Source organism: Stegostoma tigrinum, chromosome 9 (assembly GCF_030684315.1).
Source record: "Stegostoma tigrinum isolate sSteTig4 chromosome 9, sSteTig4.hap1, whole genome shotgun sequence".
Lineage (NCBI taxonomy): Eukaryota > Metazoa > Chordata > Chondrichthyes > Orectolobiformes > Stegostomatidae > Stegostoma > Stegostoma tigrinum.
The window spans coordinates 700,502-718,767 of record NC_081362.1 but is presented as its reverse complement, the minus strand read 5'-3'; the positions used below and the strand labels follow the sequence as shown (position 1 = coordinate 718,767).

Sequence of the window (18,266 nt, the reverse complement as noted above, 5' to 3'; positions counted from 1 at the left end):
GTGCATTAACTGCTAGGTCTCTTAATTACCACAGTTTTGAGCAACTGAGGGAAGAAACAGGCTTTCTTTAGGCATTTTACTGGAGAGAAAGACATACCTTCTGCCAGTATTGTTCACACTCACAAGTGATGGTGGGTGTGCCCATAACCATGGGTCACAGTTGGAGGATTTGGGGTAGACCATTTGGGATGGAGATGAGGAGACATTTCTTCACCCAAACAGTGGTGAACCTGTGGAATTCATTACCACGGGTAGCAATTGATGCCAAAACATTGAACGTATTCAAGAGGCAGTCAGATATAGTACATGGGGCAAATGGGATCAAAGGTTATGGGGAGAAAGCAGGATTAGGCTATTGAGTTAGATAATCAGCCAGGATCATGAAGAATGGCAGGCAGGGTAGAAGGGCCTGTTTTCTACGTTAGGCTCCTGGCAAGCTGAGAAGCTTATCAGATAGTTATTGTCAAGCTAATGGTCTTTATCATCCACAGCTAGTCACAACTTCATAACCCAATCAGCTATCTGTTCCTGGCCAATGCGTCTAACATCAGTGACAGGAGAAACTTTGATAAAATTCTGAGGGACAGCCATAACTTCCACGTGGAAAGACAAGATTTAATTAAGGATAGTCAGCATGATTTTGTCGGGACATAATGTTTCTATGCATTTTTCCAAGGAGATGAATAGGTATGAAAGTGAGGGTAATACACTGAATGTAATCTGTATGGACTTCAGAAAGCTTTTGACAAAGTCTTGCAAGAGTCCAGTCAAGAAGGTAGGAGCATGAGAGATTCAGGGCAATTTGACAAATTGCTTCCTGCCACTAAGACAGTATTTGGATCCAGAAGTATTATTGTGACTGCAAGATGACATGACAATTGGAGGTAAAAAGCAAAAAGGCTTAGACTAATGACAGAGATATAGTGGTCAGGTGGGCAGAACAGTGATAAATGGTATTTAATTCTGAAATGTGAGGGGTATTGTATTTTGGGACATCTAACACAGAGTGGCACTATTGCCTCACAGCACCCGGGACCCAGGTTCAATTCCATCCTTGGGTGACTGTCAGTGGGGAGTTTGCACATTCTCCCATTGTCTTTGTGGGCTTCTACTGGGTGCTCTGGTTTCCTCCCACAGTGCAAAGATGCACAGTTACTTGATTAGCCATGTTTAAAAATTGCCCCATAGTGTACAGGGATGTACAAGTTTGATTTGACTGTGCAGGGTTATTGTGATGGATACTGTTTGTAGGGTCAGTACAGATACATTCAGCTGAGTGGCCTCTGTGTACTGTAGCAATTCTATGCTTCTAACAAGTGAGTATGCAATGAATGGCAGGACTCTAGGATGCACAGAGAGAACCTTTGTATTCGTAGCCATAGATCCTTGAAGGCAATAGGACAGGTGGATAAGGTGGTTAAAAAGGAATATGGGGTACTTGCTTTAATTAGTTGAGGCAGTGAACACAGGAGCAGAGGTCATGACAGAACTCATTCTGAGAATTTTTAAGAAACAGCAGGGAAATGTTGTTTAGTTTGATACAACTTGTGAATTATCTTGACAAGGGCAAAACAAAAAGCTTTGACAAAATGTCTTTTTCCACTAATTGCCCTTCCTATTTCTCAACAATGTTGTATGATCATTTGCTCAGCACTTTCACAACAATCAGCCTCCCTTGACTATCTGCAGTCCAGTGGTATTCTTAAATGATAGACAACAGTGGGGAAATAAAATTACTCATTTATTGGTCTGTACAGTATCTTACATGCTGAAAAATTGTATCTTCTTCAAAAGAGAAGCTTGTACAAGCCAATAGTAAAGATGTGGTGAACAATTACAGATGTCCTGCAGAAAAATCTTGTTTCCAGATGAATTCTGCAATGTATTCGTTGCCATGGTCACAGTTTTGTTCACATGTAAAAACGACAAGTGTTCCCCAGTCCAAACTGTCTCCTAGGCTGTCCACTTTCAGATGGTTCAGCAGCTGTGGCATCACCTTAAACGAGTTGTGAAAATTTAGTTGCTAATGTTAACTGTTCACACATTGTAAATTTAGCCCCACCTCTTTGAGTACAATGATATGTTACCTTTATCAGTAGGGGATTTGCTGTAGATACAGTTACACCTGAGGGACTGCAGTTTTAGTCTCCTTACCCAACAACAAATGGCTGAGCCTGCCACAGAATAATAACAACTGATTCCTAAGAGAAGCTGAGGTCAGATTCAACAAAATGGGGCGAGTTTGGAAGAATGAGAGGTGATCTCCGTGAAATGTGTGCCATTCTCAGCTAATTTGTTAATCTCGGGTGCTGAGCGTACAATTTTGTGGTGTAAAATCATCATTTCACAAATCTACAAATCACCTCAGTCAGTTATCCAACACATTAAACTCATTACGACGTACAACAGTCAAACTTCTAAGTTTTTGAGGATCACTGCACAGAACAGTGCAGAAGTTAACAGAAGAATTCATACCTGAAATTCAAATTCACGTTTGGCCCCACATACACAGCTAGGGATATCTGCATCAGAAGGAACATTCTCCTCAGACACCCACAGTGGGCTTCCTCCTCTGCAGTAACGCAACACCTACAACAAGGAACAATAAAGATTTGCATTCTGGGCTTTCAGAAGTTCCACCCTGATCTTTCAGGTGAAATGAAATTCACTACCAATGGCTGATGGAACAGAAGTTGTTTTGCTTCTTTGGCCATTTCTAAACATTTATTCAGAGTAAGATTAATAAGGAAAATACTTGCATCTCACTCAAAAAGGATCATGACATTCAAACTCACTTATCGCAAAGTATTCTACTTCCTGAATCAGCACCAAATGGTGACTGTTGTTTAGGACTCTTTCTTTCAAATAACCACTGTAGGTATGATGGGCTGAATTGTTTTTTTGTGCAAAATTATTTCTATTGAAATTCCTCCACTTTGATACTCCAAAAAAAAGTAGCAAATGGAAGGCAAGAATGTAGCTGGGATGTGACTGATCTCCTTATAAAATGAACTGAACCACTATAGCGTCAAGTATGCAGTGCACACTTGGTAAGTGAAAGCTGCCATGTGCTTCAGATGTGTGTATCAGAGATCACTTCTGTTTTGTGACAAAACTGAAGAGGAAAGAATACAGTACAGGACACATGTACCTGATCAGGAGCAAGTGCTATCCTCCTCTTAAACTTAGCAAAGATGCGGTCTTCCTTCGACTCATGTTTTGCCATGGCCTCCAGCTCGTCTTGGTCAATGCCTTCACTCAGACAATCTGAGAATAGCAGAGACATGAATATTACTCATCAATCCTCAATTCTACTTCCCTGATGAAGTGTTTGGGGACATTGCTATTCAAAGACTGAAACATAACTTAAAACAAGTGAAAATACTCTCCAGCTGAACAATTACTTTATCGTTCAGAACTTGGATATAAACTTTAGAATGTGTGCACAGGTTTTGGAGAAATTTTATAATTCTTTATTTCTCTGTCCCCTTCTTGAATCTTTCAGGTATAAAACAGGTGAAGATATTTTATTCATCATTACATATTAAATGAGTTAGAATTTGAAATATAACTTGTACCAAACAAGGACAAACTATAAACAGACTGTATGATAATACAATGGCTGTCAATAACTGGTCATTTAATGCTGGAAATTAGACTGTGGTTACAAAACAATAAAAGTTACCAACACAAACTGGTTCTGACTTTTTCCTTAGTTTTCTAGTTTAAAGCTACATTTAATTTTAAATGCTTTGCCTGAGATTTTTTAACTAGTTGAACACGACTATAATTTGGCGTAAGAATCACTTTTTTCCAGAGAAGACTACAGATGATTATTACAGTAATTTGCTCATCCAATTTTTACGTACCATGGTCTGCCGCCACCAGTGGCTCTCCATATGTCACATTTTCTAGCTCCTGATCTTCAGAATCCTCTAGCTCCATTACCAGTTCAAATTCTGGGAAAAGGATGTTGAGGGAAGACAAACCGCCATCGGCTTCACCTGCAAAGGAACCAACTACTGCTCAAGGGAATTTGCCACAGCCTTCGGTTGGCAAGTGTGAAGCTTGGGGAAAGAGTCTAAAATTCCCTAGTCCCATGCTTTGGGGAGGAATCTCCTGGAATGGAAGAAGTCTGGGCACTGGTGCTAGTAAATCAGGATTTGTTTGTATACATCTGTACAGTCCTCTGTTGTCATCTCACTATCATTCAGAAATGCTAGCTGAGTGAGTTGTGAAAATAGCCTGAAAGCTCTGAATCACAGGGTGCTAAAAGAGCAGAATAGAGTGAGCAAAGCACAAATTTGGGGGAGCATTTATAAGTCCTTGTACAATGTGTGAATAAGTAGTGTTATCTCCCTGGTAAAGGCCATGTATTTTTAGATTGTGGACCAAAATGGGAAACAGATACTGCTTTGAACCAAAGAAACTGAGAACGGAGATGTTGATGTTACTGGAACTCTTAAGAGTGATATTTACATGGTGGTGGAGGAGAATTGCTGGATTCATTGGTGTATGTTCACATCACAGCAGGTTTGCCCAGATACAGTTTAATTCTCCACAATCAGGCCCAGTTGTGTAAATCAGGAATGCTTAGTATAACAACTCTGTGGCTCCTGGACAGGCGGACAGTCTGTTGATGAACAAGACGGACAGAAAGCCTCCCAATTATTTTTAAAAAGACAACATCCTTTCTCTTCCTTCAGATAAGTCATAAAAATCAGAAGATCGCTAGTTATTACTCACCATTAATCTATAAGTTTCTCTCTCTCTCTCTAACTGATGACCCAGTGACAGGACAATAATATGCACTAAATACCTGGTTTCTTCAGTAAAAAACTGAAAGACTTTGACATTAAGATCTGAAGAAGCAAAAGGACACTGCCTTGAGCTGCACTTCTTTCCACCCATAACATCTATACTTTTTGGTCTCAGTCTGCATAATCTGTAGGTGAAGATGAGGTAGAGTTTAAATTAGAATTAAGTTGATAATTTTTAACTTGTTTACCTTGGATAGATATGATTTATTTTTAATAAATTCTAGTTTGTTAAATGCAGAAACTGGCTCATTGTTTTTTGTTCAGCTGAATTCATCAGGCAGGAGAACTGGAGACTAAATAATTTGATTAAATCTTTAACTTCCGTGACAGCTCTGGGAGTAGTACAGGTCAAGTGTCAGCATACTTTCTCAAATGGATCGTGACAGCCTTCTGTTACCTTTAGGGAGACAAAGTGAAAATGCTGGAAACGGTTATCATTTAAGGTCTGCGACCTTCCATCAGAACTGAGAAAAGCTCAACACGCAAAGGTCTTAAACAAAGGGTTGGTGAGATAGAATAAAAACAATTTTATCTAGTCTGTAATAGGTTGGAGGGCAGGAGAGATTGAATGACAGAAGAATTAGTTCTCCAGGGTCAACAGCAGGTGTGACGGGGCAAGACAAAAACCGAGGAGATATGCCTAGGTGCAATTCTGTGTCAAAGAGAAAGGGAAAATCCATACAAAATGGGGATTGAGTTTATAATCTGAATTACTGAACCCAGTTGTTAAGTTCAGAAGGTTGTACAGCCTTGTTGAAAAAACGACCTGCGCCTAAAGTTTATACTGAACCTAAATAGAACAGGTTGACTGCAATGCTCAATGTGAGAACAAGATTCAGTTAAAACATGACACTGGAAACTCATGGTTACAGCTGTGCACCCAGCGGAAATATTCAGTAAAGCAGTTACCCAATCTTCACTTGGCTAATCTCCTCAGTTTACAGGTGACCATATTGTCAGCAGTGAATAAAATAGACTAAACTGAAATGTAGACGCCACTGCTTCACCTGGAAGAAGGGGGAGGACCGTGGATAGAAAGGAACTTGCATGGGAAGCAGGTGAGGGTGGGTGTTAGGGGTAGTTGAAGAGTGATACAAGGTATCACAGAGGGAACAATCTCTTTAGAATTTCTGAAGCAGAAAGCGAAAGATGTGTTTTGTAGTGATATCATGCTGGAGGTTGCAGAAGATGGTCCTTTGAAACATAGAGGCTGGTGGGATGGAAGGTGAGGACAAGGTGATCCCCATGGTTCTGAAACAGAAAGGGTAAAAGCAGAAATAAAGGAAATACATGCCGGAGATGCCCATCATCCAAGGTGGAGAAGAATCCTCCAGAGGGAAAACATCTATTGGATAAGTATATGAATAGGAAAGGTTTGGAGGGATATGGAGTAGGAGCAGATAGGTAGGCCTAGTTTAGTGTGATTATGTTCAGCATAGACCAGTTGGATCAAAGGGTGTATGTTGGTGCTGTCTGACCCAAAGTGCTGATGTGGAACAATGGGTCATGGGCACAGAGGACACGGAGCTACAGGAACTGAAAGAACGAAATGGAACCCTTACAGGACGTGGGTGAGAAGTGTTATCAAGGTGACTGTGGAAGTCATTGGGCATATAAGGAGTATTAGGTGATAGGCTGTTACTAGAAATGGAGACAGAGGAGTTGAGAGGAAGGGAAGAGCAGAAGATGGACCAGGTGACCTGAGAAAATGTTGCAAATTGGAAGCAAAAGTGAGATTTTCCAATTCAGGGCAAAAACAGAACAAGGTCTGGAAACTGAAATTGAAATTTTTCAGTTGAGAACAAGTTCAGCCAGGTAGAGGAAGGTGGACAGCATTTGAACTTTGAATTTAAACACAATTCCCAGAGTATGGAAACAGTCCACACCGATCCTCTGAAGAACATCCCACCCAGACCGTCCCTCTACCCTGCAACCCTGCATTTCTCAGGGCTAATGCACCTAACCTACACATCCCTGAACACCATGGGCAATTTAGTATCACCAATCCACCTAACCTACACACCTTTGGACAGTAGGAGGAAATGGGAGCAAACCCATGCAGACATGGAGAGAATGTGCAAACTCCACACAGCTGCCCGAGGCTGGAATTGAACCTAGGACCCTAGTGCTGTGAGGCAGCAAAGTTATAACCACTGAGCCGTTCTCTATTAGAAGCTCTCAGACCACCCTTCTGCTTTATTATTTCCAGAAATGTGGACTTGTTAGCAAGGTCAGCATCCATTGCTCAATCCTAATTGCCTTTAAACTGAGTGGCAGACTAGGCTATTTCAGAGAGCAGTCAAGAATTAAATCTTGTCACTCTGGCTCTGGAGTCATGTGTAGATTGGGTAAAGACAGGGATAGGGTCTGGGGGTGGTTACAAAAGCTGGCTTTCTACAGTTACTCGGGACAACTGTGGGTTAATTTTGTCCTGGATCATTGTTCCTATTGAGCTTCCCTACTGTTGATGTGAAAGTGACTGATGGAGTCGTGGCGCTTGTCGTTTATTCTGTATTTTTGAGTAAGTTTGTGGTTTACAAACCTGGGGCTAAATCCAACCCCAGAGATTTAATCACAGCTCCTTCCTCTTCAACACAAACTGGGGCTCCGTCCGCAGTTAACCGCTAGTTTACTGATAGTTACTAGTTAGCAGCTAGTTTACTGATAGTCACCGCTAGTTTACTGATAGTTACTAGTTAGCAGCTAGTGTACTGATAGTCACTGCTAGTTTACTGATAGTTACTAGTTAGCAGCTAGTTTACTGATAGTCACTGCTAGTTACTAGTTAGCAGCTAGTTTACTGATAGTCACCGCTAGTTTACTGATAGTTACTAGTTAGCAGCTAGTGTACTGATAGTCACTGCTAGTTTACTGATAGTTACTAGTTAGCAGCTAGTTTACTGATAGTCACCGAGTCACCGCTAGTTTACTGATAGTTACTAGTTAGCAGCTAGTGTACTGATAGTCACTGCTAGTTTACTGATAGTTACTAGTTAGCAGCTAGTTTACTGATAGTCACCGAGTCACCGCTAGTTTACTGATAGTTACTAGTTAGCAGCTAGTGTACTGATAGTCACTGCTAGTTTACTGATAGTTACTAGTTAGCAGCTAGTTTACTGATAGTCACTGCTAGTTTACTGATAGTTACTAGTTAGCAGCTAGTTGCAGGTTTACTGGAAGCTCCATCACTCACCCAGCGCCTGGCCACAAGCCTCTCGATGCCCCGCTCTCCAGTCCAGGCCCTGATGCTCCTTCCCGCAGTAATGGGCCCAGCGGCAGCGGGAGCAGCTCTTGGGCCCCGAGGCTCCGCAGACGCGGCAGAGACGGAGGCCGGGCCTAGGCCGCGGCTCAGCCTCGGCCTCGGGCTCTGGAGGGTAGAACTCATTGACGCGGCCGAGCTGGCTCCGGAAAACGGCGAAGCGGCGGCGCGGACAGGACGGGAGCGCGCAACAGAAGAGGAGGAGCGCGCGGTGGAAGGCGCGGCCCCGCGGCGCGTACACCTGCAGCAGGAAGGCCATCGGCCGCGCGCAGCCGCCGCACCGCAGCCGCTCGGGCTCCGGGAGCTGCCAGCTCAGCCACGCCGGCCGTCCCCCTACTTTACTGGGGAACTGCGAGCTCAGCAACTGTGCCGGAGCCGCCGGCTCGACGAAGCCCAGCTCAACCGGAGCCGAGGCTTCACCATCTGGCGCCATCGCTAGGCCCGGCGCCTGCATATGCGTCATTTCCGGAACGTGTCCGTCCTTCCAGAAGATTCCCCCCGGGAACACATCGGGAGAACATGGGTTCCGGAGGGGGGAGATAGTCCTCAGGGTCTGACATTGGATGTGGAGATGATTTTACCACCGAAAGTTGCTTGCTCAGATTGACCTAACCACTGAGGGGATGAAATACAGACTGGGTGACCGCTTTACTGAAGATGAACATTTTGTCCGTAAAAATGACCCCAAGTTTCCAGTTCCATAGCCCCCTGCCAGTGTTTCTGTCTCAGTTGGGCTCCAGCAAGGCTTGGAACAAGCAGGACAAACAATACCTCATCTTCCACCCGGGCACCTCACAGCCTTCAGGATTCAACGTTCAATTTCACAACTTTAAACACAAAACCCTCCTCTAAGTCGTCCCCCCCCCCCAGGTCTTATTTTGCCTGGGCTTGCCACAGCACAGGTATCCATTTTCAACCATCACATTTCTTGTTGGCACCCCGTCCAGCATTTGTCTTCCTCTCAGCTTGTACTCGGCCATCTATTTGTTTGCCTCTCCTATTTTTTGTTCCCTCTCACTCTTCACCATCCCACGTATTTTATTCACTCTTTCCTCGACTCCACTGCTCATCATTACCATAAATACTATCCTTTCCCAGTTCATTTCCGTTCTGACAAGGGTCACTGGACTTGAAAGATTAGCTCTCTTACTGAGGCTGTCAGACTTGCTGAGTCTCCCAAAATCGTTGTGTTTAATTTCAGATTTCCAGTATGTTTGTTTTATCTGAATCCTGGCCTGACATTCCCTGTCTGTGTCTGTAAAATCTTCCATACTGTCCTGTTTTGACACCTTTATAACTTGTTATTATCTCAGTACCTTAATAAATTTGTACAGTTTTGGATTACTTTGATTAGACCCTTGGCATGTGACTCTCATACCTAACATGTTACTCCAGCCAAAAGAACTGCGGATGCTGTAAATCAGGAACAAAAACAAATTTGCTGTAAAAGCTCAGCAGGTCTGGCAGCATCTGTGAAAGAATAAACAGCGTTAAGATTCCAGGTCCGGTGACCCTTCCTTAGAACCTGATCTGAAATGATAACTCTTTTTTTTCCTTCACAGATGTTGTCAGACCTGCTGAGCTTTTCCGGCAACTTTGTTTTTGTTCCTGATTTACAGCATATGCAGTTCTTTTGGTTTTTAAGAAAAGAGTTAGGCCTGTTTTGTCTAGAATTTAGAAGGTTCAAGGAGTAATCTGACTGAAATCTTCAAAATATGAACAGGATTAAGGAGAATTCCCAGGCTTTTTATACATAAACATAGTAGATGGCACTCAAATGCAAATGGAAATTATTCAGCAAATGCAAGAATCCTGTGGAGGATTAATATGCAGAAGGATCTGGGTGTGCAGGTCCACAGATCACTGAAGTTGGCAGTGCAGCTAGATAAGGTAGTGAAAAAAAGGTCCATGACATACTTGCCTTTATTGGAAGGAGCATTAAATAAGAGGCTAGACAGGGTATGTCGAAGCTTTGTAGAACTTTAGTTAGGCCACACTTGAATATTGCATTGTTTTGGTCACCACACTACCAGAAGGATGCATACGCACTGGAGAAGGTACCTAAAAGGTTTAACACAATGTTGCCTAGTATGGGAATTCTAGCTATGAAGAAAGGTTGGACAGACTGGGTTTGTTTTCACGGGAACATTGGAGATTGAATGGGGGTGATCTGATAAAGGTTTATAAGATTGCGAATGGCAAATGAGTGCATGAGGGGTCAATTACTCAGGACACAGGTTCAAGATGTTGAAGGGAGGGGCGGGTTTAAAAGAGATGTGCAAGACAAGTTATTCTTACATACGTGCCTGGAACAGGCTGCCAGAGGTGGTGTTGGAAGCAGGATTCATGAAGCACCTGGACAAACACACGAATAGAAAGTGAATCAAGAGATATGGTACCTCCAAGTAAAGACAGTTTCATCTGGAAGGGTGGCACAGGGGCTCAGTGGCTACCATTTCTTCCTCATTATGCCAGGGACCTGAGTTCAATTCCAGCCTCGGGTGACTGGCTGTGTGGAGTTTGCACATTCTCCCCGTGTCTGCGTGGGTTTCCTTCAGGTGCTCGAGTATCCTCCCACAGTCCAAAGATGTGCAGGGTAGGTGGATTGGCCATGCTAAATTTCACATAATGCCCAGGGATGTTTAGGTTAGGTATTAGCAAGTTTTGAGAAGAGTAGGTTCGGTATGTTAGTCATAGGAAATGTGGGGATAGGGCAACAGATCTGGTTGGGAAGGTCTTCAGAGGGTCAGTGTGGACCTATTGGGCCAAATGGCCTGTTTCCGCACTGTAGGGATTCTATGAAAATGTGTCAGTGCAGGTTGAGGGCCAAAGGGCCTGTTCCTGTGCTGCACTGTTGTTTTTGAAGAGAAGATGAATGATTTCCTGTGCTGGGGACATCATCTTTAGGAAAGATGTTAGGAAGCACTTCCATCCAAAGAGTGGTAAATGTTTCAAACACTCTTCCACAAACATGGACCAATTGTCGACTTTAAACTTGAGCTGCATGAAGTTTTGGTAAGGAAAGGTATTAAAAAATATGAGTCAAGGGCAGATATATGGAGCTAAGCCACAATCTCACTGAATGGAGGAACAGGCTCAAGGAGATGAACAGTCTACATCTGTTCCTGTGAGACAATCTAGACACCACACCTGATGCAGGAAAAACATTCCTGACAAAGGGAAAGTCCAAACCATGGGGTTACAATCTGAGGATGCAGAGCAAACCATTTAGGACTGAGATAAGGAGAAATCTTTTGACTTAAAGTGCAGCACCTATGGAACTCACTACCACAAAAAGCAGTCAAGGCCAAAACAGTGTATGATTTCAAGGAGGAGTTTGATTAGCACCTTAGGCTAATAGGATCAAAGGACATGGGGTAAAACAGGCACAGGCTGTTGAGTCTGATCACCATAACAAATAGCAGAGTAGGCTTGAGGGTCAAATGGTTTACTCCTGCTCCTACGTTCTATGTTGCTAACTTGCTGTTGCTACCTGTCCTCTAACAGGGAAAAAACAGTTAAAGGAAAATTGTGTGGAAATCGCCAAACACACTATGATCACCTCATAAGGCAGATTATTTTGCACAAAAGAAAACTCATATCCCCACAAGAATGCTGCCTCATTGTCTGCAAACAAAAAGAAACACAATCACAAATATAAATCCATTTACTGAGCAGGCACAACATAAGAAGCAAGGCCATATATTTACAGCAAGTTTCACAAATCTCAGACTGTCCAAAGTGATTTACAAATCAAAAAGGTACTTTTGACAAGCAGTAACTGTTGTAAATGTACAAAATAGCAATGTGATAGATTATCTACAATGACGAGAGAACCCTACAAGTGTAAAAAGGTTACAAATATGAAGCCCTGTACAAAAAGTTCAATGAACTTTCCAAGAGATGCACTCATGATAGTGCATATAGTTATAAAAAAAAGACAAAACCATAAAGGTTACCAGTGCAATTGATCCATTTGTGCAAAATAACATCGAGTTTACAGAAATTCATGTGCTACCTATCATATATACACACTAATGAAACTCTCAATAGTAGACATTGCACAACTGACAGTAATCAGAACAGTCAATAATCAGTTTAGAAAATAACTGCAACACACAGGAATAAATTCCCCAATTCCAAAATGGGCCTCTGCTCCTGTTGCCATGTTGCGGTGCGAAGACAAAACACCAATACTATCACTGGGTCTATTCTACAAATCAGCAAAACAGTTCCTGTGTTTGCTACTTATCAGTTTCCCCACGTATCAGCCCGGATATACAGACTCCAATTAGGGCCCGTTACTGAGCCCAAAACAGACCTGAATCAATAAATTATTCTACCAGCCCACACACTATTCAACAGGAAGCTGTGCAGACTCAGAGTGAGCGTGATGAATAACATCTCATGTATTCAGACAGCCAGGGATCTTCTGCTCCAACAGGCTTCAATACTCGAACTTTCAAGTGATCAGACAGTGATTTATGTCCGAGGGAAGATTTACACTGCCCATCATGTAAGTGGGTGGTTGAAGTCACTTTAGCACGCGGTCGTCTCTGAGGTGTACGCATTGCTTTCTGTACCTGACGTCTGTCATGAGCACGTACTGCAGATTCATAGATCTGTCAGAGAGAGAGAGCGTTCACTGTGGAAAAAGACTGCATTGTTTACATACCAAGTAGAATCAACAATAACAATGGTAACAGTTTAATCAATATTAACCAGAAACATTCATAGCATGCAGTTTACAGTGTAGATTAAATATCTATCCAATTGTAACCTTTGTCCCCATTAGCTCAGACAGTAGCTCTTGGCAAAGACTCTCTTATTCCCATTGACACTTCCTCTAAATAAATAATATAAAAATGGATCTAGAGTCAGAGTTGTCACAGCATGGAAAAGGGAACTTGAGTCCAACACGCCCACATCAGTTATCAAACAGCAGTCTATTTCAAGCCCATTTTCCACTTCTGCTATGACATTTCAAGCAATCATCTAAATATTTTTTGTGTGCAAGGTTCCTGCCTCTTTAGACAGAGTTCCAGATACACAGTTTTTCTTCAAACTCCCCAACCCACCCCCTCAAACTCCTGCTCTTGATTATAAAACTGTACCTCTGGTTACCGACACCACCCCACACCACCCCACCCCCCCCCGACCCCCGCCGCCGCCTCCCAATCACACCAAAGGGAAATGTTCCTCCTATCTATCGCCGATTTGCGAACAAAACACCAAGGTTTCTCTGATCCTCTGTACTTCCTATGGTCCTACCATTCGATGTGTACCCTCTTGCCTTGTTTATCCTCAAAAAAATGCACCTCCTCACATTTTTTCAGAATTTAATTCCAGGTGCAACTGTTAAAACAAAGAACAGTACAGCAACAGGAATCTCTGCCCATCTACACTGTCCTGTAGTCTAAGGCTTTCCTCTGCTATTACCAAATTACCATTTTATATACCCTTTCCTGCCTCCACCCAAACAACTCCACTTTTCAGATCGTGCCCCATTAAACCGAGACTCCTCCATAAGCCTTGGGATGTCACAACAAGCTGTTGACTCCAGCAGCTCAGTACCACCTCCTCTTGGGCAATTACCGATGGTTCACAAATGCTGGCCCAGCTAACAACACCCATATCCCATGGATCCGATAAGAGAATATCAAAACCCGTCAGCCTTGTGTATTCAGTAACACAGGTCCCACTGCTCTCTACAGGGAATTTGCACTGCTATTCAGAAGATGGAAAATCCTTCTCAGTAAATGGAAGGTCCCTGCCTATGTCTGTCGTATTGTCTCTGGGTATAGAACCGCTCTGTATACCTGTCCTTTCAAAGCAGATGCACTAACGTTGTAGGTTTTCTTACAGCCCACCTCGGCGTCTCTCTCTGCCCAACCAAACATCGCAAATGGAGCTTTCGTTTCCTTGGGGGCACCGAGGGCTGCCGTGGGCTGAGGGGCTTTGGGGGATGTCTCCAAGTTGGTCCTTTTCACTCGGCAACTAGCCTCAGGCTGGAGGCGCCTTTCGCTCCCCGTTGGCTCCTCGTCTTTAACCTTTTCACCGGCTTCAGCAAAATCTTCAGCCCCTGTTTGTAACCAGAAAAAAGTCAGGGGGGGGGGGCCGCGGCTAAGGGACGCCGCTCGGCCCGGGTTCCCCGGTTTGAAACCCCGCCCACCAACACCCCACACCCCCCGGGGTCTGACACCCACTACCCCCAAACACCCACCCACCCCACACCCTCGGGGGTCCGACACCCACTACCCCCAAACACCCGCCCACCCCACACCCTCCGGGGTCCGACACCCACTACCCACTACCCCGACCCACCCCACACCCTCCGGGGTCCGACACCCACCACCCCCACACCCTCCGGGGTCCGACACCCACCACCCCCACCCAGCTCACACCCTCCGGGGTCTGACACCCACTACCCCCAAACACCCACCCACCCCACACCCTCGGGGGTCCGACACCCACTACCCCCAAACACCCACCCACCCCACACCCTCCGGGGTCCGACACCCACTACCCACAAACACCCGCCGACCCAACACCCTCCGGGGTCCGACACCCACTACCCACTACCCCCAAACACCCGCCCACCCAACACCCTCCGGGGTCCGACACCCACTACCCACTACCCACTACCCACAAACACCCGCCCACCCAACACCCTCCGGGGTCCGACACCCACTACCCCCAAACACCCACCCCATACCCTCCGGGGTCCGACACTCACTACCCACAAACACCCACCCACCCCACACCCTCCGGGGTCCGACACCCACTACCCCCAAACCCCCACCCACCCCACACCCTCCGGGGTCCGACACCCACTACCCCCAAACACCCACCCACCCCACACCCTCCGGGGTCCGACACCCACTACCCCCAAACCCCCACCCACCCCACACCCTCCGGGGACCGACACCCACTACCCCCAAACCCCCACCCACCCCACACCCTCCGGGGACCGACACCCACTACACCCAAACCCCCACCCAACCCACACCCTCCGGGGTCCGACACCCACTACCCCCACCCACCCACCCCACACCCTCTGGGGTCCGACACCCACTACCCCCAAACCCCCACCCACCCACCCCACACCCTCCGGGGTCCGACATCCACTATCCCCAAACATCCACCCACCCCAAACCCTCCGGGAACCGACACCCACTACCCCCACCCACCCACCCCACACCCTCTGGGGTCCGACACCCACTACCCCCAAACCCCCACCCACCCCACACCCTCCGGGGTCCGACATCCACTATCCCCAAACATCCACCCACCCCAAACCCTCCGGTAACCGACACCCACTACCCCCACCCACCCACCCACCCCACACCCTCTGGGGTCCGACACCCACTACCCCCAAACACCCACCCACCCCACACCCTCCAGGGTCCGACACCCACTACCCCCAAACCCCCACCCACCCCACACCCTCCGGGGTCCGACATCCACTACCCCCAAACATCCACCCAACCCACACCCTCCGGGGTCCGACACCCACACCCTCCGGGGTCCGACACCCACCCACCCCACACCCTCCGGGGTCCGACACCCACTACCCCCAAACACCCACCCACCCCACACCCTCCGGGGTCCGACACCCACTACCCCCAAACCCCTACCCACCCCACACCCTCCGGGGTCCGACACCCACTACCCCCAAACACCCACCCACCCCACACCCTCCGGGGTCCGACACCCACTACCCCCAAACACCCACCCACCCCACACCCTCCGGGGTCCGACACCCACTACCCCCAAACCCCTACCCACACAACACCCTCCGGGGTCCGACATCCACTACCCCCAAACACCCACCCACCCCACACCCTCTGGGGTCCGACACCCACTACCCCCAAACCCCCACCCACTACCCCCAAACCCCCACCCACCCACCCCACACCCTCCGGGGTCCGACATCCACTATCCCCAAACATCCACCCACCCCAAACCCTCCGGTAACCGACACCCACTACCCCCACCCACCCACCCCACACCCTCCGGGGTCCGACACCCACTACCCCCAAACACCCACCCACCCCACACCCTCCGGGGTCCGACACCCACTACCCCCAAACACCCACCCACCAACCCACCCCATACCCTCTGGGGTCCGACACCCACTACCCCCAAACCCCCACCCAACCCACACCCTCTGGGTTCCGACATCCACTACCCCCAAACATCCACCCAACCCACACCCTCCGGGGTCCGACACCCACACCCTCCGGGGTCCGACACCCACCCACCCCACACCCTCCGGGGTCCGACACCCACTACCCCCAAACACCCACCCACCCCACACCCTCCGGGGTCCGACACCCACTACCCCCAAACCCCTACCCACCCCACACCCTCCGGGGTCCGACACCCACTACCCCCAAACACCCACCCACCCCACACCCTCCGGGGTCCGACACCCACTACCCCCAAACACCCACCCACCCCACACCCTCCGGGGTCCGACACCCACTACCCCCAAACCCCTACCCACACAACACCCTCCGGGGTCCGACATCCACTACCCCCAAACACCCACCCACCCCACACCCTCTGGGGTCCGACACCCACTACCCCCAAACCCCCACCCACTACCCCCAAACCCCCACCCACCCACCCCACACCCTCCGGGGTCCGACATCCACTATCCCCAAACATCCACCCACCCCAAACCCTCCGGTAACCGACACCCACTACCCCCACCCACCCACCCCACACCCTCCGGGGTCCGACACCCACTACCCCCAAACACCCACCCACCCCACACCCTCCGGGGTCCGACACCCACTACCCCCAAACACCCACCCACCAACCCACCCCATACCCTCTGGGGTCCGACACCCACTACCCCCAAACCCCCACCCAACCCACACCCTCTGGGTTCCGACACCCACTACCCCCAAACCCCCACCCAACCCACACCCTCTGGGTTCCGTCACCCACTACCCCCAAACCCCCACCCAACCCACACCCTCCCGGGTCCGTCACCCACTACCCCCAAACCCCCACCCAACCCACACCCTCCCGGGTCCGTCACCCACTACCCCCAAACCCCCACCCAACCCACACCCTCCCGGGTCCGACACCCACTACCCCCCCCCCCACCACCACCATCCCCCGGGCTCCGGCCCCTGCTCCCCCCCCCCCCCCCCCCACATCCCCCGGCCCCTGCTCCCCCCCCCCCCCCCCCCCCACATCCCCCGGCCCCTGCTCCCCCCCCCCCCCCCCCCCCCCACATCCCCCGGCCCCTGCTCCCCCCCCCCCCCCCCCCCCCCACATCCCCCGGCCCCTGCTCCCCCCCCCCCCCCCCCCCCCCACATCCCCCGGCCCCTGCTCCCCCCCCCCCCCCCCCCCCCCACATCCCCCGGCCCCTGCTCCCCCCCCCCCCCCCCCCCCCCCACATCCCCCGGCCCCTGCTCCCCCCCCCCCCCCCCCCCCCCCGCCCCTCACATCCCCCGGCCCCTGCTCCCCCCCCCCCCCCCCCCCCCCACATCCCCCGGCCCCTGCTCCCCCCCCCCCCCCCCCCCCCCACATCCCCCGGCCCCTGCTCCCCCCCCCCCCCCCCCCCCCCACATCCCCCGGCCCCTGCTCCCCCCCCCCCCCCCCCCCCCCCCACATCCCCCGGCCCCTGCTCCCCCCCCCCCCCCCCCCCCCCACATCCCCCGGCCCCTGCTCCCCCCCCCCCCCCCCCCCCCCACATCCCCCGGCCCCTGCTCCCCCCCCCCCCCCCCCCCCCCCACATCCCCCGGCCCCTGCTCCCCCCCCCCCCCCCCCCCCCACATCCCCCGGCCCCTGCTCCCCCCCCCCCCCCCCCCCCACATCCCCCGGCCCCTGCTCCCCCCCCCCCCCCCCCCCCCCACATCCCCCGGCCCCTGCTCCCCCCCCCCCCCCACATCCCCCGGCCCCTGCTCCCCCCCCCCCCCCCCCCCCCACATCCCCCGGCCCCTGCTCCCCCCCCCCCCCCCCCCCCCACATCCCCCGGCCCCTGCTCCCCCCCCCCCCCCCCCCCCCACATCCCCGGCCCCTGCTCCCCCCCCCCCCCCCCCCCCCCCCCACATCCCCCGGCCCCTGCTCCCCCCCCCCCCCCCCCCCCCCACATCCCCCGGCCCCTGCTCCCCCCCCCCCCCCCCCCCCACATCCCCCGGCCCCTGCTCCCCCCCCCCCCCCCCCCC

At 49.9% G+C, this 18,266-nt stretch overlaps 2 protein-coding genes across 3 annotated transcripts in view; both read right to left on the bottom strand.

The window, feature by feature from the left end:
- Window positions 1-1,728: 1,728 nt before the first annotated feature.
- pdcd2 (programmed cell death 2) lies at window positions 1,729-8,556 on the bottom strand. The gene is made up of 5 exons (XM_048536409.2): window positions 8,014-8,556; window positions 3,870-4,004; window positions 3,152-3,267; window positions 2,476-2,589; window positions 1,729-1,996 (listed from the first exon to the last, which is right to left on the bottom strand). Exons 1-5 carry the CDS (start codon window positions 8,540-8,542, stop codon window positions 1,835-1,837), a joined length of 1,056 nt encoding a protein of 351 aa, XP_048392366.1. The 5' UTR covers window positions 8,543-8,556; the 3' UTR covers window positions 1,729-1,834.
- A 3,172-nt stretch (window positions 8,557-11,728) lies between these two features.
- The window catches only part of LOC125454908 (centriole, cilia and spindle-associated protein-like), a 7,243-nt gene continuing 705 nt past the window's right edge, over window positions 11,729-18,266 (bottom strand). The window contains exons 2-3 of one of the 2 annotated variants that reach the window (XM_048536201.2): window positions 13,899-14,161; window positions 11,729-12,701 (exon numbers count right to left, since the gene is read on the bottom strand). In XM_048536201.2, coding sequence (XP_048392158.2) covers window positions 12,459-12,701; window positions 13,899-14,161 — 506 coding nt within the window. In that variant the 3' untranslated portion in view covers window positions 11,729-12,458. The remainder of the gene's footprint in view (window positions 12,702-13,898; window positions 14,162-18,266) is intronic. The other variant, XM_048536202.2, reaches the window with a different exon arrangement.